General features: G+C 42.7%; 1 protein-coding gene across 1 annotated transcript in view; it reads right to left on the bottom strand.

Moving 5' to 3' along the window:
• The window catches only part of UBTD2 (ubiquitin domain containing 2), a 61173-nt gene extending 40845 nt beyond the window's left edge, over positions 1-20328 (bottom strand). The window contains exon 1 of the mRNA XM_042790293.1: positions 20195-20328. Within this exon, the coding sequence (XP_042646227.1) occupies positions 20195-20264 (70 nt within the window). The 5' untranslated portion in view covers positions 20265-20328. The remainder of the gene's footprint in view (positions 1-20194) is intronic.
• Positions 20329-25097: the final 4769 nt, after the last annotated feature.

Here is a 25097-nt window from a genome sequence, read left to right on the forward strand (position 1 = left end):
TATGCAACATGGTACAAGCTGGAAACTAGTTGGGGAATGCAGTGGGAAACTGTACAGAGCTTACTTAAAAAAAAAACAACCCAGTGCTTTGTGGCTCCCATCATGAGGAAGAATGCAACTTAGCAACTTCACTTTTGTATCTTCCCCTCAATTCAGTTAACAGGGAAACTTTAGACACATCAGATAAAACCATAAAGCGTCGAGTTCCTCCCACTGGCCAACTCCATGACCATGTACTGCCGTGACGTGGGCACCTGCCCACTGCTCCACACCAGCAGCACGGACCAGTCCCATCTGCTAGCATGGATTTAATACAAGGAACGATCTAGCATTCCCAGCTACCAGCGAGCATTGTCCTGGCTCAGAAGCTCCCCTCCTCCTTGATAATGTTCTCCCTCTGACCACTGCGTAACAAGCACCTATACAAACTTCTAAGGAAAGATTTAAAGATGTTTACTGGAGGCTGATACCCTCCTGTCAAAAAACTTACAATTGGAAGTGCTGTGAGTGCTTCTCTGCATGCTAACAGCCAAGCTCTGTGCGCTTTGAGCAAGGCACAAATCAGGGTCTGGCTCAGCGGCATTTTAACCAAAGCTTTGCTTTTATGTTGGCTTAAGCCATGGGAGCAGCGTGGCCAGCGCCAGCCTCTGTCACACAGCCACAGACCAACCACACAAGGTCACCATAAATTCGCCAAGTTCAGTAAGTGACAGACAGGGACATCTGCTGTACATCTGGTCTGTGTTTAACGCACCGCAAGTACTTCCAACACTAGCACAATTTTCATTTAAAAAAAGATAAAAAATCAAAGGCAGCCTTATCCTTCATCCTGCTGGAACAATAAAAAAATATTAAGCTGGTAATTTTCTTTAAACAATGCAGCCGACTCCACCCTGGTTAGGTGCAGCTGTGCTGAAAGCCAGCTGGCACACCCTGCTCAGCAGACCCGCGTGCAGTGCATGTACACATGATGCTGCAACTTCGGAAGACTTTCTGGACAATGCTGTCAGTGAATTTACTTTATTACCAGAAATAACCCCAGTCTTCTGCAGCTCCCAGCCCATTCACTGGGTCAGATGGAAGGACGAGAAGGGAAGAGCTGGGGCACTTCAGTGCCCCAACAGGAACAAGCTCTGACAGCACCACAGAGATTCAAAACTAGTTTCAACATAATTTAAACCTTTTTAGGGCACCACTACGGCTCAATGCTACCTAGGAAAATTTAAAAACCAACAGAGATCCTAGAAATCCACAGGGTTCCCCTAAAGTAAAACTGCTTAGGAGGAGCTGCAGAAGCCAGTGCCATTTTCAGATCCTATCTCACCACAGTGTTAATGTGCATCAGGCTATGTTGCATTAAACCCTATGTTGCATTAACCAAAATTTGAAATTTAACATGGTATATGTAATATAAGGTATAATGCACAAGACAGATGGCCAATTTAATGCTTCTAATGAATACTTAGGTGAACATGGCATTGCTTGCCACATCACTTCTGCCACGCACAGTCATCGCAAATTCCATAAGGGAGTGAACAAAAAAATCTTCCAAGTTGGTAACTGTTTTTACACTGACCGATGATTAAATTAGCTTAGTTACAGGATCTAACACCATGTCTTGAATTTATTCCAGTGCCACAGTTATTGGCAGGGATAAAATTTCACATTAGCCAATTAACTAAATGCACTATTACTGTATCTCAGCTACTTAAGCTCATCAGTTAATTAAGAGCTCAGTATAAGCTGAAAATAGGAATCTTACCTGACACACATACCAAACATACATTATCTTAATGATTTAATTTTACAGTTCCTTATTACATTCCACAGGTGTCATTTGGAAAACTGAAAGGCAATTGCTCAGTTTAAGGAACAGGTGAAAGACTCATAAGCAAACATTTAAGGATTTAATCTAAGAAATTGTATTTCTTAGAATGATACCTGGTGCTTTACTAAGCTCTATTTTACAGGTAGTTTTTAACGATGAAATTACCACTCACACTCATTGCAAATTAATTCTGTATCAATTTTTAGATGCTTTCAACTTGATTCCCATTTAAGAAGTGTTTTATCTTACTAAACTAAATTCTACTACTCATTTTCCCAGAGACTACACCCTGGTAATTTCCGAGAAGTGCAGCTGCCAGCGCAAGCTGGACAAGGCAGACCTGCGAGCACAGAGCCATGCTAAGCACCTGCAGCTGAGGACAGATGTGTAACAGTGGGATAATGCATTCTTGATGCTCCTCAGATGTCAAGCTTCTTTCTTCAAAGTAATCTCTCAACCAGCTCTTAACAGCTGGTGGTAATGTCTTCTTTAATAGCTGTCAAGTCAATCCTGCCGTACACAGCATCAGCACACCAGTGATTTAGGAGCAGAAAATTGAGTACTCCACTTGTTGATATTTATCCTTTAAGGTCACACAGCACAAGTTATGACTCCACACCATCACTCGAGACTTCCCCAGAAAGCGGGTCCGATTTTCCATCTACCATCAAGCCCATCTTGTTGGAATATTTGTCCTTCCTGGCAAGTTTACAGCCATAGGATAAAAAAAAGACCTCAAAGCCTTGCAGAGGTGAGGCTTCATTTCTGTGGCAGGCTGATTTAAAACAAAAACCCTAAAAAATCCCAACCTAACAAAACCCCCTCTATATTTCAGCTGACCTTAGCACAAAAGGCTCTTCATCTACAGAGAAGGTTTCTACATGCTGCAGTATTTCAACCAGCAGGACTCATCCTCCTCCCCTACTGTCCCTTGTTTCCCATCGGTAAAAAGCAATTCACCACATACAAATCAGTATTACCACAGAAGCTAAATGATCACATCACTCAACCTTCAGGTGCTCCCAAACAGTGATGTACCAAAAGAATTATATCCATTTTAATGTTCATGAATTTCATTGTGCTTACTGAACTTCTGCAGGGCAGAAGCCTGACAGACTGGTGGCTTAATGCCCCAGTGAAAACCAAAAACATTAATTTACTTCTCTTCTATAGTCAATACTTTCTGCATCCACAATTCAGTTAATAAGCTTGAAAATTTATTCATGGAAGTACATATGCTCACAGCCTAAGCAAACTCCAGCCTTGAGTTCAACAGCATGTCACCTAAAACAAGTGGGGGGAAAAAAAAAAAACCAGCAAAGGAAAAATGATGATGCAGGTTAGATTTTTAAATAAGCAATTCTGAAACTCAACTCCTATCCGTTCTTTTGGACAATCATTCTCCAAGAAACTCCAGCACCCAAGACTGGAGAAAGTGCAACAGCTGGAAGGTCTACAAATGAGAGTAAAGGCCAAGCAGCATCAGTGGCTCAAAGGTGCAACACTTGGGCTTCTCAGACAAGAGTTATATGGAGCAATCAGCAGATGCCTCAGGATGTTGAGAAGTCTGCTCCTCCCCACACCCCCACTAGAGGTTACAGTAAAAAAACAACTGAAGATAATTTTGGAACTATCTGCTTGAAAACTAAGTCCTGCCAAACACTGGCGGGTCCAACCCTACATTTGATTTTCACTGCACAAAAAGGATAGGAATTTGCCTTAAAACAATGTGTAAAAGAGCCACAGAATCTAAAGCAGACACTGGAATATGCTTAAGTGACTGCATTAAGTGACAAAATGAAAGCAATTACTAACAGAGACTGTGGGGACCCCGGAGCAGGTTATAGCAATTGACTGACATCTCTGTTCTCCAGCTGAAGATGCTGGAGATTACAAAACACAGGAGGAAAACAAGAACTAAACCCTGAAAGGAGAAGAAGTTTAGAGAGAGAGAGAAAAGCTCCATATTAGGGTCACCTGAGAGCATGGACGCAGGATAAAGACTACCTTCTTCTGAACAAAAGCAAAGATGGATAATTTCCCCACCACCCATCCATGTGTCCCACCCCGTGTCTCACAGTGTATGCAGTTCCTCTCCTGTGCCGTAAGGTGCCACATCTCTTCTGCAGACTGCTACTCTACACTGACAGGGTGACACCCATCCTCTTGCCTCTGGTCTCCATGGACATTTAATTACGTAGATCTTGGAAGAAATACTAAAACACGCCATGAGCTGAGTTTACACAGTTAAAACCTGTTTATAACTGCAATCTCCAAGGTTAAAGATTTTAGGGAGAAAACAAGCATCACACAGAATCAGAGGGTTCATCACACAGGTCAAACAAAGCTCCCATTTATTTTCCAACACTTACAAAGGAAGGGAAAAAAATCATACCCAAGAATTTAAAAAAAAAAAAAAAGAAATTCTGTGAACTGTTCTGTAATCAGACTAAGGACTTACTTTCTACACTGTTTTGTTACATAACTTATAAGTAACAATAGTTTAGCAATAATAATTACATCATTATTTAGCACAATTACATTCGAATAATGCTTCTTTTGATGGTAAATGTAGAGAATTTCCTCTCTTGTGCACTCCTTTTGCATAATGCAAGATGACAAGAACCAGTAGCATAGGGCTGCTGTGAACACGAACTCTGCACTCAAGGGTTTGGCATGGGTTTTGGTTTGATTGTTTTTTTTTAGCATAGGACAAGCTGGGCATATTCTACAAGTTTAGTTACTTCTCTGTGTTGTTCAGATTAATACTGATATAGCTTACAGGGCAGGCTGGATATTAAAAAGCCTTTAAAAAAAATCCTTAATAGGTGATGCTTCAGTTTTATTATTTTTCATCTGCAAGCAGGATCTTTAAAATTGCACAAATTTCTTTAAAAATGCCCAGGCAACTTCAGAAGACCAAGCTGCCTTTTGAAAAACACGTGTCTTGTTATTTTATACATACCAACTTCTTAGCCATAAGGAACTCCTACCTCTCAAGTACACCTTTTGTTAAGAAAAATGCATTTATCCCAGCATTAGAGACAAGTAAGAATACATAAGGACACTAATGCATTGCTTAGATAATTAGAAAGCTATCATCCATCTTTCTAATCTAAAATGAAAAATATCCAAGCTTTTGTTGCAACCTGTACGTCTCATATATCCAGGAAAAAAATACAACTGTACTGTTAAATGGAAGCACTCGAACAAAGTAGACTTAAAACTACATCCTTTCAAGGCCCTTTTAACACCCCGTGGATGTACTCAGGGAAAAAAAATAGACCTATTCTAGCCTATGGTCAAGGATTATTGATGCAATCCAACTTTAAGCATTTAACTGAAGGTTCCCAAATTAGGAGCATAAACAAAGCAGCCTCCTCTGAGCACTGCAGCTTCTGCTGTGAACCTCCTTCTGAAGAAGCCTGCTACTCCCTGTGAGATGGAAGGACTTTGGAGTAGGCATGGGAAACTGCCCTCTTCATTTAAATTGCTCAAATAAAGATAGATTAAAGTAGCCAGTCTTTCCACCTTTATCAAATTCATTTGATCTCTTTCAAAAGCCCCTTAGCACATAAATCTTTAGCTCTATTAATGGACTGAGCAATGCTTATTCTGTACCAAAGGGCAGCATTTCCAACAGACACAGCAGCACATCCCTTAAGTAACTTCTCTTCCTTTCAAATGAAGAGATCACTACAGAACATAATTTGATTGAAAATGCATTTAATTTTCAACAACTCAGAACAAGCTAAAAACTGTCAGTACAATGATTATGTTGGCAATGGTATTGGCTGTTACGTATCCAATAATAGCTGAAGTAGGTCTTACCATGGGCTACACCTGTCTTTTCTAGAAAGGTACTCACCATAATGCCCAAAGGAGCTTATTTCTCCAGTGTCATCATCTGCTCATAAGCAAAAGTAGTACTGTTTGTCACGAGAGATGCACTTTTCCTACTTTTTCACATAATTTAAAGACATGAGTGCTGTAATAGCAGATTAAAATAAGTATATGTTGATTCTGGACTTGAAAGTTAAGTTTCTACAGGAAAAGCCTTTGGTTCTGACTTAAGGCAGAACTCCACAGTATTAGACAGACCCTCTTCTCAGCCCTTCTCTCCTTGCTTGACGGGAAAATAAGCCTAGCTTCAAGTATAAGTGGTAATGAATGAGAACACATTAGCAAAACCAGATTCTTATTTCAGCCTTTTGAAAACAAGAGCCCAGGTCTCTCATGGTTTTTCAGGGCAGGTATAACTATTTTGTTTAGGTTGAGGGACTTCTGAAAGCATTGAGAAAAAAAAAAACACCCCAAAACTGCTGATCGCTGGCTACAGTAGTTAAAAAGAATCCACAAAAATTGCTAGATGCGAGTATGTTCTGGATTCACCCAGCTTGCTGTACTAATTACTGTGCCTTAATGAGCAAACCATGCCCATGAAGTGCTGATTCTGCAGCTCTGATCAAGTGCTCCACAAAGCCTGGACCCAGCAGAACCGGGGCTGTGTTTCAGACTCCATCACAGTACCAATCAAACTTTAAATGTGAAAGAAACTCATTCAGATCCCCCAGCAAACAGAATACACAGACAGAGTAAGCATTTAGGTTTCCTTGCTTTAAAAACCTTTACCAAATCTAGGAGTGGAAAGCATGCAGCTGGGACTCAAGCAGACTGAGCAGCTCTGTTCAACTCAGGCCAGGTCCCAGGCAACGACTGCTTCTAACAGTAGCTCCTCTCCTGCTTACTTTCAGATGTAGCTTTGGTTCATAAAACTATGGCCAGTGTTCAGGACCCTCCCTATTACAGCAATATTTACACACTACTAGCAACAGAGGCTATTAAAAATGATAATCAGAAAAGCAGTAAGAAACAAGAGACTTCTTTGCTGTGGGAAGAGTAATCTCTGCTGGAGTATGTCCAGGATGAATACCAACCTAGAGCCTGCTGGAAAAATCAAGTAGGAAGAATAATCCTCTTTTCACGCTCTCTTCATACTAAACCTGGAAGTTTAATCTCTAGTGTTCTGAACCAACCCTGATTTTTATGACAGAGCTGTAATTTTTCCTTCCCAAAGAAGAGCATTTTTCTCTTGGCTATCACAGAAGAGCTCATGTCTTCCAGTTTGTTGGATACCTACACCTGCAACAGCATGAGCTGATCCAAACTGTCACAAACTCTCAATCCAAACTGCTACTCCAAGAAAGCCATTGCAATACATATGTTTTCAGCAATCACACTGCTTGAAAAATCTAGTCCTAGGACCATTTAAAGGCTGGTCAATAAAGTACCTGGTACTCAGTTAATCAGCCTCACCTGTATTTCCACAGAAAGCACAGGCTGTAATATTAGCCATGGGGCAGGGTGTGGAGGGAAGCACCACGTAATCCAAAGGTTCTGATCTGTGTAAAAGCTAAGAATGAGCATGAGAAAAATGCACCAGAAAATGCTAATGTCTGAGTAGCATTCACCCCAGCTCCTCCAGCTGAAAATATCTCATTCGTAGGGGCTCATTATTTAGCAGCAAAATTTACTTTAACATATAATAATCTGCCCAAATATCTTGATAGAAAAAAATGTTTTGTGAGAAAAAGGGTTCCTGATTTATTAACACTCAACATAAACAAGTGAAAGTTGGAAAGTTTCAAAAAAAGACCAAGAAGAGAAATGGTGCAGATACCTAAATCTGAATTGTATGGCAAGAGTTCCTTCAGCTGGAAAAAATCCTCATATCAATTTATAATAATGAAATGAGACATGTGAAAGAAGGAAGGGTGACTGCACTGAGCAGCTAGAAGTGTACTTCATCAATGGAAGATGAATTCAGCTTGGAAATTTGGCAGGCAGAGCAATCAGATAGCGACAGCATATTTGAGTAGGCAAACCTGGAAAGAGTTTTAAGACAAGATTAGATCAGTTGGTAGAATTTCTAAGACAGAATATTCTGTTTGACACAGCACTGAAATAGGAAATACAGAAGCCTTTGCCTGCATTGCCATCTTGGACTTTGCACAACCTTGTTTAAAGCTGCGTTGTCACTACTTAATAAGATAGGTTTTTTAACAGGCTTCATTATCAGATAGCAGTCAGTGCTCTCAGCATCTCTCTGGATGTAGCCTGCCAAGAGATGCTAACAAAGTAGGGCATTGGCAGGAACTGAAAAGCTTCCTCCCCTACCCCCAAGTATCTATAATATTTTCCTAACTAATGTGGAGCTGAATGCAAATTATTAACTCTTGGTAATAAGCTTCCAACCACAATAAGATAAAATGCTAATGTAATTTCTTCCATGCAGCATAGAGTTTTCCCTGAATATAATCACCAGAAAGAACACAATTGGAGTAAAAAATGGCACTTGCATTCTTAAGATAAAACACCTGTCTTCTTCAGGATGGATAAAGCAACAAAAAAAGTGAATTCCATAAGTGAGCAGTTATACAGAATGAAAAAGAAATACTTGTTTATTTTCTAGTGCAGTATTTTGAGGAAGCTGTGGTAAACACTGCTTTAAATGTGTTTACTTATAAATTCTTGACAAAAAGTTGCTCCCTGGGAACTGATCATGACTGATCACGTCCTGGGATGGATGAAGGCTGGGAATGGGGAGTGTTAAAGAGCCCATCCACTCTGCACGTGCAATAGCTACTCCAAGGTGAAGCAGTTAGCTAGACCCCACCAGTAGTATATGGGTACAAAGGGGGTGTTTCATTTGGGGTTCATCAACTAATGCACCCCCAGATTTCTACTTCTAGTTGGTTTGGTAAACAGTCTCCACACAACTGACTTGTGGCAAAAATGCTTAGAAATCTCCACTGGCAGCACTAAGTAACACCCACTGTGTTAAACAAGGGACCCAAATTCCTCTTTTTTCAAATGTCACCATGTTTTCCCAGCTGCTGGACACTGACCCTCCAAAAACCAGTGGAGTATTTCACTTTTCAAGCTGCCTAGAAAGCTGCAGTGGTAATTTAATCCTAAACCGTGACTACTCCTCCTCCTTCCCAACTTAAACCTAATTACTAGAAGAATAGTATTTAGGAGAATCAGGTGCACAACATACCAGTCATTTTGCTAGAAAAGGCATGAAAATTCCCAGGGAGACAAAGCACATGCAGGTTTTTCACCTCTACCAACACCTTACCGGACTTTGGTGGGTGAAGTACTACGAAGCCAATCAGTGAAGTGAGATGGTACCTAATTACTGCTAAATAGGTAAAGTAAAATCAGCAGCAAGATGATAGGGTTAGGAGTCAAGAATTCCCTTCTTGACCAAAAAAAATGGAAAAGGACAGTTCAGAAAATGCAGACATTGCTTCCATCAAACCTGGAAGGGTCAGTTATCGAACTGTAAACTCTTTGGGGCCATTATTGTTCCTCTGGTTCAATTTATTCAGTATTCATGAGCTAGCCCAACAGAGACTCAGACTATGACTTGTACTCAGGAATAACATGATTGCAGCTGTAAGCACATCTCCCTCAAAGAAATGTGACTTTAAGAAGATACCAGCAGGAGAGAATCCATGAGATACATACAGGGTCATGAAATGCCGGAGTTTAAAAAGCATATTTTGGTATTGTTTCTATCTGTAACATACAAAAGGTAGAAAAGCTTTTGGAAACCTCTATCTGGACACATGGCATTATTTACATCATGATTTCTCCAAGGCAGTGCTGGCCCAGGCAGCTCTGTCACAGTTGCTAAGATTCTGGTATGTTTTCTAAGGGTTCGTGCCATTTAGAAGAAAAAAGATACTCCGAATACAGTTAAACGCTTTTTAGAGGTTTACAGGAAAATAATCTTTCAGTACACTGGATTGCTTTTTCTCATTTTGAGAGAAAGCACACTGGTTTAGAAAGTGTCTGTCATGAGCCAGAGTTCAAGAACTAGAAGATTATTTACACCTAAAGGACTTTCATTCCAGTATTGCCTTGCAATACCAAATCACAATATCCATGCTCGCTTGTTCTGACAATGTTGCTATTCCTTTCTTCTCCCAGAGGAGAGACTAAAATTGTGTATTCCCTCTTGTTCCATTCTGAAGGAGTTTCAGTTAAAGCCAAAAACCGAGCCTGTAGTATTTTTGGAGCTATTTTTGTGCTGTAATAACAGTGCCGTAGCTGAAGCATCCTGGATACATATGACGATGCACTTATTTCAGTTGCATTAAGGCAGTGATGGGACATTGCATTAAGTAACATCAGCATGAGGCTATATAATACATGACTGATTTTAAAAGCATGTGACTTTAACCAAGCAATGTGATTTCAATACTCATGTGGTTTTCTGCTGTAATTCAAGCTGTTTTGGCACCAGAACTAGTTTTAGATTTGGATAAAGATACAATGGAGATCTACAGATGTAAAAAACCAATACACAAACGAGTAAGAGAACTTATCTCAAATGAGCATTTAAACCTGTCTTAGAATAATATCCGATATTGATAAGCACTTCACAGAACATCTTTTTATTCTATAATTGCTTGTATTTATAGCAACCCATGTTCTTTTAATGTACTTCTGTAGGCACATAGCAAAAAAAAAAAATAATCTACAAAAAAAAGAAATCAGTCTGTTATGTATTTTACTGAGCCAAGTCATCAACATGCAATTCACAAATGAGTTCCAACTCTTAAAAAAAAAAAAGTTTAAATAGATATTTGACAGCTTTCCCCTTCTTCACCCATCAAAGTGCTAACCCTCAGTTGGGACCTGTGATTTACCACCCATTCAGCAGGTTTGCTCATTACATGCACTGGATGTACGTAACACACAGGCAAAGGAAGAGATCTGCTCTCCCTCGGCAAGCAGGGCATTCACATCACGTCCCAAACAGGCAACTAGACCAAATCTGGGAACAGCGAAGGATGCTGCTACTTAGAGGTGTGAAGGACTGGAGTGCTAAGCTTCATCTGAACGTATGTTTAACTACTGCTGCCACCAAATATAGCCTCCTTGCAAATACATCCAGCAAGAGTTAGCAAAATTGTTAGTCCAACCTTCAGATACCGTTTATGGTTTCCAAACTATTTAACACGTATGCTACGCTTTGCTTGCCATTAACACTTCCAAACTGCTTATTGCCCGTGTCTTCTCACCCTCACTTCAGTCCATGTGTTAACAAGCTCGGAGCAACCAGAGCCTGCAATTAGTAGAACCAAGACTTTTACCTGCAGTACGGTCCTGCACCAAAAAAAGCATCTAAAATGTGCTTCCATGTTCAGAGACATTAAGTCTCCCCTCTCCACTTCCAGCATGGAACACAGCAGGTCCTTCTTGTCCCCCATGGGGTACATATACAATGCAATGACTCACACGAGAGGTTCAGAAGTGTCCATCGGGTGACAGCCCAACTGAAAGCTAGTCACCCTGAATTAAAGACATTATTTTGATGTATACAGCTTTCACTTGCACCAGAGATGAAGCAAATGCATCTGGAAACACTCTAAGGGCATTAAGAAGTCCAGCATATACGACATATGCAACATTGCCCTATTTGTTTGCCAAGAAATACTTCGTGCAGTACATACGAAGCGTGTCAATTAGCAATTTTTACTTAAACCATTTACCTCTTCACCATCCAGCCATTATCCTGTGATTGCTGATGCTCTACAGTAGGCTCAGGCGCTCAAGTAACAGCATGTTGCCAAAAAAAATTGGCAGTAAAAAATGGCATTTGCCAGCTGCAGGTACTATCCGCTGTTTCGAAGGTACTCTTTTATGAAAAGACTGTATTTACCCATACAGACAAGAAGTCACAGGAGATGACAGCTCTGTGGCAAAAAAGTAAAGCAACAAAGTAAATTCCACGAGAGATCCTTCTCATGAATCCAGAACGCCCTTGTTCACAGCGTGAGACCAGAAATTGAGCTCCATGACTGAATTTTAAAAATAAAAAGGTAACAAGCTTCCAACCCTAAACCACTGCACTCTGCTCCTGATGCCATCTCAGGCCCTGAGAGTGTTCTCAAACCAGAAAAACATTAAAAAATGCCTTCCTACATAATATGTTGTCTGAACTAAGAGAATTATTTATTGTTGCTACCTTTATTATAAATTATTATAAACTAAGTTGTTATGAACTATAAAATGCTTATAATTTCATTTTATGAAAAATATTTTAGTTATTTATTGAAAAGTGTCAGTAACAGTAGATTGACTATCTATCTCTCTATATATGTATGTTTTAAGGGTAAACTTCCCCTATTAAACATGTGCAAAGATGACATGTAATCTACAGCACTGTATAATAAATTTTCACATTTTAATCCCTAATCTTTTTTCCCCCCAGGCAGGACCTGCTCTTGCTGAAAACTACTGAGGCACACTTCACTACCATTTGTAAAGTGCCTTTTCTTTCATGTTTGAGAACATGGGAAAACCATACGATAGATCAGAAACTCCCCAAACCCCTCTCCTTCTACCTAATCTTCAGCACAAGGATATCTTTTTATATATATACATAAAATCCTTCGGCACATCTGAGTTTCTACAGAAGTAAAGAATCATTCCTTTAGAACTGTGCCCATCTCCTCCCACAAATGGCTTTCAAGCAGGGCTTTGAATTTTTCCTTTTAAATCATATTCACTAAGGAGGGGGGGGAGATAGGAAGAGAAAAGGACATTGAGAAAAGGATGAAGGGAGGAGCTGTTAAAGTGATCTAATACTCAAGCACAGCAGCAAGGATCCCCATCAGTATTTCTATTTTATGAAGTACAATTTTCAAATGCTTCACATTAGTCCCTAAGAGGTCAACTGGATGAAGAACAGCTCCTGCAAATTGATAACATGTATTAATTGCTCATGCACTTATTACCTACAGAACGTGCAGTGCCCCTGCATCTCTCAGTACTGTGAAGTCTCCAGGATGACAAACTACTTATGTCATTTTAAATATTTAAGGTAGCCTAAGAAACTCCAGCCCCATCAGGATTTAAGACATAGTTTTTAATTTACTTCAAAGGTGGGAAACAGAACAAAAACGCTTTGCACAGTTTGCACTGCACCACCTTTTGTTCATCTCTCATTTGCACAAACCTAATCTGAGTGTGCCAGGAGAGAAAGCTACTGCCTGGCTAATAGCTATGAGATCGGCCTAGGGTAGGCAGAAGGCAGCAAATGCAAAATTCAGGTTCCAGCTGAACCCTACATGAACCACATTAGACATCCTGCATATTTTACTGCACACAGCTCAAGACAGTAAAATATCAAGTTACATACTATGCTATAGGTGTTTTCCATCAACTGCACAAGCACTGCAATGAGCAGTCAAGCTGCTTTTGGACACATCACTCTTCTGCTGATATTGGTAACTCAGTATGAAACCATGAATCAGATTCTGCATTTTTCACACTGGAAACACAATCATAATGTGAGGGAAAAGCTTTTGCTTATTTCTTAAAAAAAAAAAAAAAAAAAAACAAACACGAAACTAAACAAAACCTGTACTTTACTTCCCAAGCAGTGGAACATTTCTCTTTCTCCAAATCTCAGATTTCAGCCAGACAACGTATAGGCAGCAGATTAAACTGTAACTGAAAACCTCAGAGTGCAAGTGTTTCATTCAACAGCCGCAAACCAGGTTACTGCCTTCAGCTTTTTTATTCTTCCTTGTACTCCACCTGGTTCACAGAATGGGCCACTTCACAGCCTTTCCCTTCCGATTTTGGGTAATTGAGCCTCGTTGCTCTTGCCACGCTCCCATGCCAAGCGATGCCAGGCACCAGCCTCCCACCAGTGCGACCAGCAGCCGTGGCACAGGCGCTTCCCCACCAAGTGGATCCAGCGTGCCCTGCATGCCCATTCTCGACATGTTAATTCACCAGCCCTGCCAAGTCACAACACAAATGCCAATGGCTTAGCATTGCTGTAAGCAAACAGAGCCCGCAGGTTTTCAGTAAACAAAGCAAGCGGATGTCTCCGAAAGCCCACCGCACAAATGCAACACTCGCATCGCCCTGGCACCCACCTAAGGTCAGCACCTTTCCACATGTTGAAATTCAGCATCCAAAACAGGCACGACATACCCAAGGACGACCTCATCTGCCTGCTTACTCTATTTTTACTATAATTACGATGACTACAGCTGTCTAAATGGAGCAGCTTTTAAAACTAGAATTAGGAAGATTTAGAAAGGCTCAATTTCAAAATGTGACTTTCGCAAAAGAGTCCTACAGAGCTTCCAGCTGGAATTAAAATGAAACCCACAAAGCCTCCACAAACTTCACCCAAAGCACCTGCACGTAGGAAAGATGAAGGTGAACCAACAACTTCTGCCTTTAAGCTGCTTGCCTAGGCACTATGCACCCAAGAGGTGTCAAATGCAGACCTCCCTGCTTCATCCTGGCTGCTGGGTGGCAGAACTCCCCCACAGAAATGCTCTTCCCTTCCCGAGACAGGGAAGCCACAAGCTCTGGGAAGGGAAAGCTCGTGGCTGCACACCCAGCTGCGCCTCTTCTCAGGGAACACCCCACGGGAAGGGAAACCAAGCCCTTCCCGCATTTTCTTTTAGAGCGGTACTCGGGAAAGCCATGGTGCATGGCCACGGACACGCTGGGACCTGGCTTCTCTGCAGGAGAGGGTGGACATACTGCAACAGCCACGCTCAAAAAGTCATTATGAATCCAGTGAGAAAGAACTGGGAGAATCACGAAGCACCTATTGGCCAGTCATACTTTCTATGTACCAGGCATAAGCCATTTTTGGGGTGGGGGTGGGGAAAAAGAACTGAGAGGAAAAAAAACCCTGACATATTTGCATCAAAGGAGTCTGAATTTTAAGGCAGTGAAGCAGAGATAGCAAATTGGAAACAACTGCCTAAAAATGTAACTGACTTACACACAACATTTGTCTACAAGACAGGGTGAAAGTGCTTTTTACATCAAATTCTCTAAGTATCACAGTCCTTTTTGCTTATAAAACCGCAAAAGAGCAGTTGTATTAATTTCTCAAACATGGTCATCTGATCAGAAGTTTTTCAGATATTTATTTTCTTTCTTTTTTTCAGGAGCTCGGTAACCAGACCAGCTGTGGTCAACTTGACCCTTCTTTATACTGCCAAGAAGACTTGCAGGAGTTGGCAAGAAATAATTATAAGGCAAATCCTTATTTCTGGCTTCAACTGTATTACAATTTATGACTCATGAATTATATTATTCAACATTCACATGAAAAATAATAGCTATCATATTACCTGCTGCAATAAGAGTGGATCCCTGCTTTTCAGAGTTTATTCAAACAGGCAACTAATAATACTTTCCATTTATCAAAAATCTACAAAGCACAATGAATGTTCAATTTATTATATTTAATATTCAGCAAAGGAGGACATGGTTGCTTTCAACACTGATATCCCAAATAGAGAAACTAAAACAAATCACTTCCTCTAGAAACCAAACAAACAATTGCATGGAGCAGCAACACCAAAAAGGAAACTGAACAGCTGCATCTGTCAGCCCTTATTAACAGTAAAAATAACACCTTATTTCATTTTCTAAGAGTTACTTTGTTATCATCTGAAAAACAAAACAAAGTCTATCAGTTTACAAATTAAAAGTGTTATACCATCAAAGTGATATTCCAGTAGAATAATACTCCGGACTGAATTATCAGGCATTCCCAGCACAAGATGCACAGATCCTAATAATCTCAAGGAGGCTGTGAGTGCCCAGCCCTCAAGAAACCAAGTCATTAGAGGCTACTTTTATTCAAAGCTCTGATAAAAACCATACACACTCTTGTGGAAATCACGAGAGATTTAGAGCAAGTTTTAAGAGCCGTGCTAAGCTTTTATTATTCTTTTCAAAAAAAAAAAAAAAAAAAAAAAGCCACAGTAAAATCTAACAGCTAATGCCAGCTTTGATGTAACACTACTTTTGCAAAAACATATCCAGCACTGTATTTCAAGGTTGCATTACAAAACAGTAGGAACCACCTGAAGTCTAGAGCTACCTCCTTTAGATGGCAAAGAAACCCCAGAAAGGTGCTGTGTGCAGGCATGCACCATCACAGCTTGCAGTCAACAGCTAAAACACACTGCAAAATGCAATCTGAAAGTGGGAGATGCTTTGTATGCTCCAATACCGGGGGTAGGCACCAAATGCTATTAGCTGCTCAGTCATGAGATGCTTGTTTAACCCCCCCGTGCAAGCTGTGCATAGCCCTGCTGTATTAGTCCAATTGTGAGCAACAAATCTGACTACTTAATATGCAAATTCCCTTGGTCAGTCTTCCATAGAAGCACCATGAAAGCAGTTATTGTAACTTCAAATTAGACATGTGATATGCAGCACAGCACAGCACTTGAAAGAAAATATTTAAGAAACTGTTGTCCAGTTATCAAAAGCAGAGGTGGAGCACAATATTTGTCTTTCTAGAAGTTAACGAAGCTCTAGCGCTGCATCAAATACTGTAGGAGGAATTTATGCTTTTAATAATCTCCCATTCTAGCATGTCAGTCAAATGTGCAGCCCTATTTCCACTTGTCCCTATTATCACTGGTAGTTGATAGGGGAAGCAGTAAAGAAGACAAATTTCAAACAGAATCAGCGTCTTTTATAACAAAGAAGAGCGATAAGAACTCCAGCAGGCAGGCGAACATCATGTCAAGGAGAGTGCAGCAGCAATCAGACAGCTGCAGCCAAAAGCCTTAATCTGTAATGACTTGTCATGCCTGTACTTCTAGACACTGGATTTCCTGCCCTTTCCTTATTCCACACAAATAACTGTCTCGCTGAACTTTATCAAGTAAGACAAAGTAATATGCAACTTCTAACAGGGGTAATTGTTTGCCAGAAGAGAATTAATGGATTTATATTTCTTCTTTTCCTTTCCACTGCTCCCCTCCAAAGAAAGAAAAGACATTTAAGAGCAGCCCTCCAGAAGGGACTTGCCTGTGCGGATGGCAAATCGGCAATGCAAGTTGTCCTGTCTGTGCTAAACCAAACATACCTGATAAGCTATTAAACCTTATGTACAGGCACAAGTGCAGAGTTTACTAGCAGTTAACTCAAAAACCAATGCTCTTCTGAATACACAACTGAAAAAGTTGTATAACCTGTAAGTGGCCAGAGAACAGATATTTCTCCCTCCCAGTCTCACTGTCCTGCAGAAACTCAGTCACCTTTGACAAGGCACAGCATGAAGAGATGTGATGCTTGGCTCCTGAAAGCTTGGAATACCTGATTGGAGACAGCTGAGCTAAAGAGAGGGGGAGGGAAAAACCCCTGTGTCTATAAATCACATAACCATCATCATTTATTCTTCCTTGTATCTCCTTTAAAGAGTCATCAGTAAATCCATCTCATTATCCAGGACACCCACCCACCACAATACTGCTCTCCTGGACTACAATGCACCAAGCCTTGAGACAGGAACTTTTTCCCAAATACAACAATATTCTGTTGAAATGAAAACTTGCTAAAAAGAGCAGTGATAATGAAACAGCTGGTACCAATCTGCAAAGACCATTTCATTTCCAGCAGGATGGGCAGAGCGGCATCTGTTTAATTCTTGTTAAGGAACAGACTCCTCCTGCTTCGGTCAATGTGAATAGAAACATGCAATAAGCTGGTATACATGTGTAGGAGAGATGGTAATTTTTATTAACTCAAACTTACACACAGAGACACATCTGAGTATGTTAAGCAGCTCTCTGGATACTTGCAACCATCTCAACCTTGAGAAATACTGACCGTAAAAGACAAAGGAAGCACAGGTGGTCAGGGCATGCCATCAGCTTTGCTGAGCAGAAGAGAGGTAACAGGAAGCACCAGTGATTGACAAAGGGACAGAGGAGAATATGGGGATGTGATAAATCCTCACCTCAACTCCAGTGATAAAATTGAGCAAGATTTTGCCGGCTCCACTCAGCACTATAACAGACTGAGACCTGTATGAATTAGATTTGAGATCTGGCTCCCACTTTCATGCAGCATCAAGGGCTGCTATTGCTGTCTAATCAATCTCATGGCCACTTGTATTTCTCCAAGAAACTTCTCCATTCTGGGGAAATGACAAAGCCACCCTGAAGTAAGTCCATCACCGGCAATGCTCTGGTTGTAACTGAGATGTTTCTGTTTCAAAATAACCTTCCTGAGACTTTTAAAAGGATTCGGCCCTGCTCACTGACAGCAATCTGAAAGCGAATACACAAGACTAGGTCACGGCCCAGTAGCTGAAGGAAATGAGCCTTATATGGGAAACAGGAGTAAGTTGCCTTTTTGCACAGGTTTAGTCTTCAAATCGTGTTTGCTTGTGCTTCAGCTGGTTCGGTTGCTGATGCCTCAAGACATAAGCTCCCTTGAGACAGCAAGTCACATTTCATACTTGGCGTGGGCCCATTTGCAGAATTTGTAAAGCTAAGAATTAGTGCAGGCTGGGCTTTGACATCGCGGGAGTCAGATATTCTGAGGTTCTTCCAGCTTAGCTGACACCCCCTTTTTGTCTTGTTGAGAGGCAGGAACAGATATGTAATGTTACAAAACAGGCTACTGCACACTGTAGCTGACTGTTTAAGACAGTCCTAAGAAGCCCATAATTCAACTGAAATTTCATCACTTCTCACTTTATCGAGACAACCTTAAGGAACCCTTAGAGTATGAATTGACACTAGCCAGGTGACATGCATTTCACATCCCTTACATCTTGAAAAATCTACCTGATGTTCTAATGCACCAAGCACAATGGGTTATTTAACTCCAAAGCAGCACTATGTCATGCCATGTAAACACCAAGCAGAAACATGCTCCCAGTAAATCCACCCGGGACAGCACTCTCTAGACAACTTGGATGGAGACTGCCCACCTCACGTGCTGCTACTGAGTGTGTAATAAGACTATTTCACAGTATCAGCCAAACTCTGATATTTTTTTCCCTCCTGTCTCATTCATTTGACATCACAGGCAAGATAAGAGCGAGGAAATTAAACCGAGGCTATTTCTGTGACATGATCTCACCTCATATCACCTAGCTACTGAAGCAGGTTTCCGAACAAATGTCAACATGGCTTTTAATGCTATTTTTCAGTCAAGATTTTTTGGGTATGTGATGATTCCTGCCATTCTTTTCCTTTGGGTTTTAGTATGCTCTGGTCCTTTCCGCACTTGACACTCTTGCATTTTTTACTGGCTGGCAAGTCTGCTTACTACAGATGCCTTCTTTAGATAACTCACCTCTTCCCTTTTTTAATAGGGGGGAAGAGTAAGGAAGACTCATACTTAACAAAGCTGAAAAATTCCTTTTAATTACAATGATGTGATTAAATCCTATACAGTTCTTAGCAGCTGGACTTTCTGGTATTTATGTGAACTATGTATCTGGCATTAATCAGCAGGTGGCTGCTTAAGATACAACTGTTACTTTTTTTTTACATTATGGAATGACAGCAAAGTCACTGATACGATTGAATACTCATCAGCTGGGGCATTTGAAATAAAACCAGACTGATAAATAGTATTCCATAAGGCACAGGGGAAAACGTACACCTAGGTCAGCAATTTTCAACCTGAAATTTGTAGACCTTGCATGCATGAGGGCTACTTGTAAGTCAAGTGTCCTGTTGGTAGGCTGACTTTAAATGACTATGCAGCTCAGCTGGAGAACATCAGGTATCCACAAACTTAAAAACGCTGAAAAAGCAATCATTCAGAGATTTAGGTAAAGAAAAATGTAATGGTAAAGGCCGCTTACACTGCAGCAATGTTTCCACATAAGCTATGACAAATAGGTGTGCATTTGCACACAAGTGAGAACACGCTGCTCCAGCACATGAAGTCGCTGGAAATTGACCATTTAGCACCGGTGATTTAGGCTAGAGGAAAGCATCCATCTTTCTTGGAGAGAATCAAAAGAAAAAAAAAAAAAAAATCCCAAACCCGCTGCAGTGCCAGGATCTAAGTTATCTGAAGAATTATTTTCCGCACACCACAAGGAGCTGAGCCCAAGGAAAACAAAGTTTGGGAGCCCCAGGCAGGCCCTTTCCCCTGCCTGTCCCTATTTCATCAGCCGCCGGCCCCCGGGCCGCGCCGCCGAGCCCCCCGCCCGCCCGGGGCCGCGCCCGCGGGGCGGGGGCTCTGCCCGCCCGGGCGCCCCGCCGAGCTCCCGGGGGGCTGCCGGCCGGCCGGGGGTGCCCAGCACACCCCCCCCCGCACACCCCCGCCGCCCCGGGGAAGTTGCGGCCCGGGCTGCCGTACCGGGGCCGGGCGCGGCGCCCCGAGGCCGGCCAGGGCAGCGCGTTTCCCCCCCCGCCCGCCGCCGGCCCCGGGCCCGGCCCCGCCGCAGGCCCCGGGCCCGCAGCGCCTGCCCCGGGGGACCCCCGCGGCGCCGGGGGCGGCCCGCCCGCCCGCCCATCCTCGGGGCCCGGCACTCACCTCCGGTGCCGTCCGAGTTCTCGTTGAGGCTGCCCGAGGAGTCGTGGTGGGAGCCCACACACCCGCCCATGGGGCCCGCCCGGCCCGCAGACCCGCCGCCGAGCCGCCCCCCCACCCCCCTCCCCCTGTAGCCGAGCTCCGCCGCCGGCCGGGCAGGCGCGATGGCTCCGGAGCCGCCTCCTCGCTCTGCAACACCGCCCCCGAGGCGCGGCCTCCACCCGCCGACCGGCTCCGCCTCCGCCCCGATCCGCCGGGGCCCGCCCCGGCCCCGCTCCCGGCCCCGCTCCCGCTCCCGGTCCCGCTCCCGGTCCGCGCCGGCCGGGGTCGGCTCCGCCGCCCCGCCTGACCTTGCGCCGCGGCGGCCCGCAGCCCGGGGTGGGCCTGGCCGCGGGCCCGCGCCGCCGAGCCCCAGGCCGCCCCTCGCTCCCCCCCCGCCCCCGGTGGAAGTTGTCGGGCGGCCGCGGGGCGCAGCGATCGGCCCCTCCGCAGGGTTCGGGGCGAGGCCGCGGGCCCGGGGGAGGTGGGAGGGCCGCGGGCTTTGTCTGGGGGGTGAGGGGCCGAGCGCCGCGGCGCGGCCCCGGGCGGCTCCCCGGCTCGGGGGGTGCGGGGGTCGGGCGAGCAGGCCGGGACGCTGGGGCCCTGGGTGGCAAGATGTTTTGTTTTGTTTTTTTAAATTCCTGTGCAGTCTGGGGCTTTCCTGTGCTTTCCGATGTTATTTAAGTCAGCCCATGAACGGAAAGTACAGGCACGCTGGGATAAATCTGTACCCCACTGACCATCCAACCACCTCTGTTAACAGACTGCCCGTTTAAATTAAAATAAAAACTAAGCAAAAGCAGTGCTTCTTGGTCAATCAGCACCAGGCTTCAATCCGCTGAGAAGAAAAGTTTGACTTTTGTGCACTTAATGCCTAGAGGGGGTTATCTTATTTCAGTAGCAATCTCGCCATGGCTTTGGGGAGTTACGGTTCATACACTATCAGATGCACTGTAGCTCCTTGAAACAACCAGCAATAAGTCAGAACATTGAAAAATGGAAGCAGACAGTGCAAAAAATAAAGCACGGTAACAGACTGCTCTGGGTTCCCCACAAGCTCTGCTCTACACTGCAGCTTAATGTTCTGATACACAAAATAGCAGAAAACAAAACTCAAGCTGAGCATATTTTACCTCCTTAAACATGACATTGCAAATGTATTCTATAGAATTAAAATAGCCTAGCTGTAGAGCTCATAGTCACCACAGTGAAAGGAACGGATGGACAAATGCATTCTTCTATCATTAATTTTCCTGCATAATCTTCATACCAAAAGACTAACCAGGCTTTGGGAAGGCACTTGTGTCAATAATTAAAATCCAAAATGTATGAGATAAGCTGAGACTAAAACGCCGAGCACTTTATCATCTGAGAGCAAAAAGACGTAGAGCTGGTCTGCTTTATGGGTCCAAGTAAGAAGGTCAGAACTGGCAAGAAAACCTAAGAAAATATTATTAGAGTCTGAACACATGCACACAAATACAAGAAAAGAAAAAATTCCTTGACTGTAGAAGTTTAAACCATATAGAGGAAACACATAGAGCTCAACTGTTCTAGTTTTCTTTTCAAATTTTATCTGAGGGCCACACGGGGGTTTGCCTGAACATACGCAGATACAATCAAAGGTATGCTGGGTGTATTTTCCTTCTATTTTGGATTGAACATAATTTGTTCAAAATTGTAGGAATACAGAAGAAAGTTAAGGATGTTTGCAAATTTTCATGAGAGTAGGTGTTGATGTGGGTATATCATCACCAGAGTACGGCAATTCTGTGGAAAAAGCATGGTTTGTGGTGAGGCATTTGAGATGCGTACTGGGAGGGCTTCTACCTCTGGGTATCATCCTGCCCGGTGAGATCCCCAAAATGCCCGTCAGTGGGGCTGAGGGAGCGGGGGGTAAATACAACGTGACTCTGTTCCGTAACAGGGTGGCTGCAGGACTGCAAGCTGGCGTGGGAAAGTATGTCCACACTGAGACAGCGGTCTGCTTGCAGAGCTTTGAAATAACACATCAGCTCTTGTTATTCTGCATATTTGGTATTAAACTCTTTAATTAGACTCCTTGTTCTCACACACACACTATATAATAGATATATATGTATTTGTGTGTGTATAAATACTCAGTATGGGCCAAAGTCAATATTTATTGCCTGACCCCATGTATCAGGATGTACTTGAAATGCACTAATGAAGTACAGAAGACAAATGACTATTTCTTCTAAATGGATGATTTATTTTGGAGATTATATTCCTCCTCAAAATAAGTTTCACAAGAGGTAAGGACTGAGCTTTGCCATCAGTTTCTGCACTCTAATCCTGACTCTGCACTAGATACCCACTGTGGCCAAGTCACATAACCTCGGTTGCTCTATTTCTACTGGTAGATTAATGTTTGTCTACATATCTCTTGGGGGTATGGCTAGGATTAATTAATTCTTACTCTTTATTACTTGTTAACTGCCTGCAATGTGTGGGATGTAAAACACTTTGAAGATCAGAAGTGTCATTTCACAAATTAAATGGTGTAATGAATTGACTATTCCACATAGGGACAACTACCCTATATGGTTGGAAACAATTCTTTGTGAGTCATAAACCCTACAGTGCTAAGAGCTAAAGTGTTTTCCTTTGGCACGAGATGCTACTGGACTGCATTCAGTACCAGGAGGGCTAAGCAATGGGGTTCATGGCCCAAGGAATGAAGCATGTAGAAAAGCCCTAAATGGATCTGTATTTTCATTGTCAAGATTATTTCCGATATATTCCTCTATATTAAAATATTCTGTATACTTCACCAGTTTTTCTGTCCAACTGGGATCTCACTGTTTGCTTGCAGTCAATGGTGGTGGGTTTTGCCATCACACGATGATACAGTGTGATAAATCCCTGTTCTCTGATGATTCATCTTTGCGTGGGAACAAGTATGAGATGCTGACAAATTGCACCAGTGCTGAAACTTCTATCTCAGGCATCAACATTTTGATTTTTATCAGTGCTATCCAGGACTATAGTATCAAAGTCTTATCACTGGAAGTGAAAGTTTACCCAGATTTCTTTCATCCTTTTTCAACAGATGGGAAAGGGAGACACGAAAGATGAGGTTGTTTGCCAAAGGTCTCGTAGGAAGCAGAAGCAGGAAAGAATTGTGGAGCCCAACCACCATGTGACGCCGAGCTCTTCTTCCTCCTCAGAGAATCTGAAGAAATTTAGCAAGTTGCTATTTTCAGATTTACTTTCACATGGCTCTCTTCCTGAAAGCAAATGAAAGCTGTAGCCTCATTTTCACAGGTGACATGATGGAGGTTCCCCTGCCCCCATATGAAGCACAGCACTTATATTTAGATGTGGTTTTGAGGAACGCCAGGTCCCATTCCAAAATTCCCAACAGTGACTTCTGGGCTGACTCCAAGCTAATACAATCCATCCCTTAGAAAGCCAATCCAAAGCAACTGGTACCAATCCACCACCTGGAGACCGCAGAGCTGTGTCAAAATGATGTTAAACTGGGTAGAGTTTGTTTTCCTAGAATGACCAAGGGAAAGAAATCTAGTGCATAGAAGGGTCCCAATGGTTGAGGAACCCCAGCAGACATCAGCACGTCCAGAGCAGGCCGACTGTAAACAGAGGGAACATCTGCCTGGCCCTGCCTGTGCCTCCCCGTGCCCCCCGGCAGTGCACCCCCTCCAGCAGATTGCCAGGAGCGCACCCCCCACTCCCAAAGCCTTGCCACACATCTCTGCTACAGGAAAAGCTGGGATGGCAAGTTTGAGCTTCTGAGGGAAATTCCATCAACTGGAAGGTGTATTGCTGTGAAGAGCAGTTTACATTTATCTCCTGACCCGTGTCAAGCCCAGCTTCTGTTCCTAAGGACTACTTTCGCAGGCTCTTTATCTCTGTTAATAACAGAAGGAATGGTGGTGTTTCAGCTTTCTTTTATACATTTCTGCAAAGCTATGTGTTTCTATCCTCAACTGCTATAGAAAATGGGTCACTAGAAAAGCTAAAAATCACCATTTAATGTGCAGCATCAGAGATGACTGTTAGGAATCTCCAGAGGTGGTAGCTTCTACTGCAGAAACCCACACAATTCCCCCACATATTCCTTGCTGGCAGTTTTTCTTTGCCCACAACGCACCAGTGGCACTACCCTCTGGCCCCAGCCTGTCTGCTGGAGAAAGGCTCCTTTTTCATTGAGTGCTTCAGCACCAATGTTATTTTACAGGGACCATGGAAATATTTTGCTTTTTAGCCTTAAAACCTTGAAAATAGACAAATTAAGCAGCCCAGAGTTTAATCAGACATTTCTCTCTTCATTCATGTCTTTAAAACCAAAACATTGAGAAGTTATTTCTCTCAAATTCTTAAATTTCTGCAGGAAAAGAGTTGCTATAACTTCAGGTTATAGGTACATAAGCAATTCCACTGCAAGTTCCATCTCCTGTCTGCACTGGAAATCAAGAACTTACAAACCAATTTTTTTAACAGGGTAGAGGGACCATATATCTTCAAGTATTAGCTGTTGGCCAGGAGGTGTGGTCATGACAGGAACACATGAAGGCATCTGGTGAGTGAGCTGTCCACTTCCATTTTCTGTTTCATGACAGGTTTATTGCTGCTTCTCCCTTTAAACATTCTTCTCAGTTTTAATGAATTCTGAATTCTGCAAGCTGTTCTGAAAGCAGGGGTTTTTAACCCACTGTCCCAACCAGCTCCTGTCAACTTAAATTCTCTGAATAAGAGATACTTCTTGCTTTGTCACATCAGGGAGGTTTTTCTAATGGTCAAAATATATTTTTTTTAAAAAATAAATTAGCCTTGACTACTAAAGAAACAAAAGTGAAGCACTGCTTCCCTCCTGTGGTGACCT

This window comes from Tyto alba, unplaced genomic scaffold (genome assembly GCF_018691265.1).
Source record: "Tyto alba isolate M040663 unplaced genomic scaffold, T.alba_DEE_v4.0 Super-Scaffold_17, whole genome shotgun sequence".
Classification (NCBI taxonomy): domain Eukaryota; kingdom Metazoa; phylum Chordata; class Aves; order Strigiformes; family Tytonidae; genus Tyto; species Tyto alba.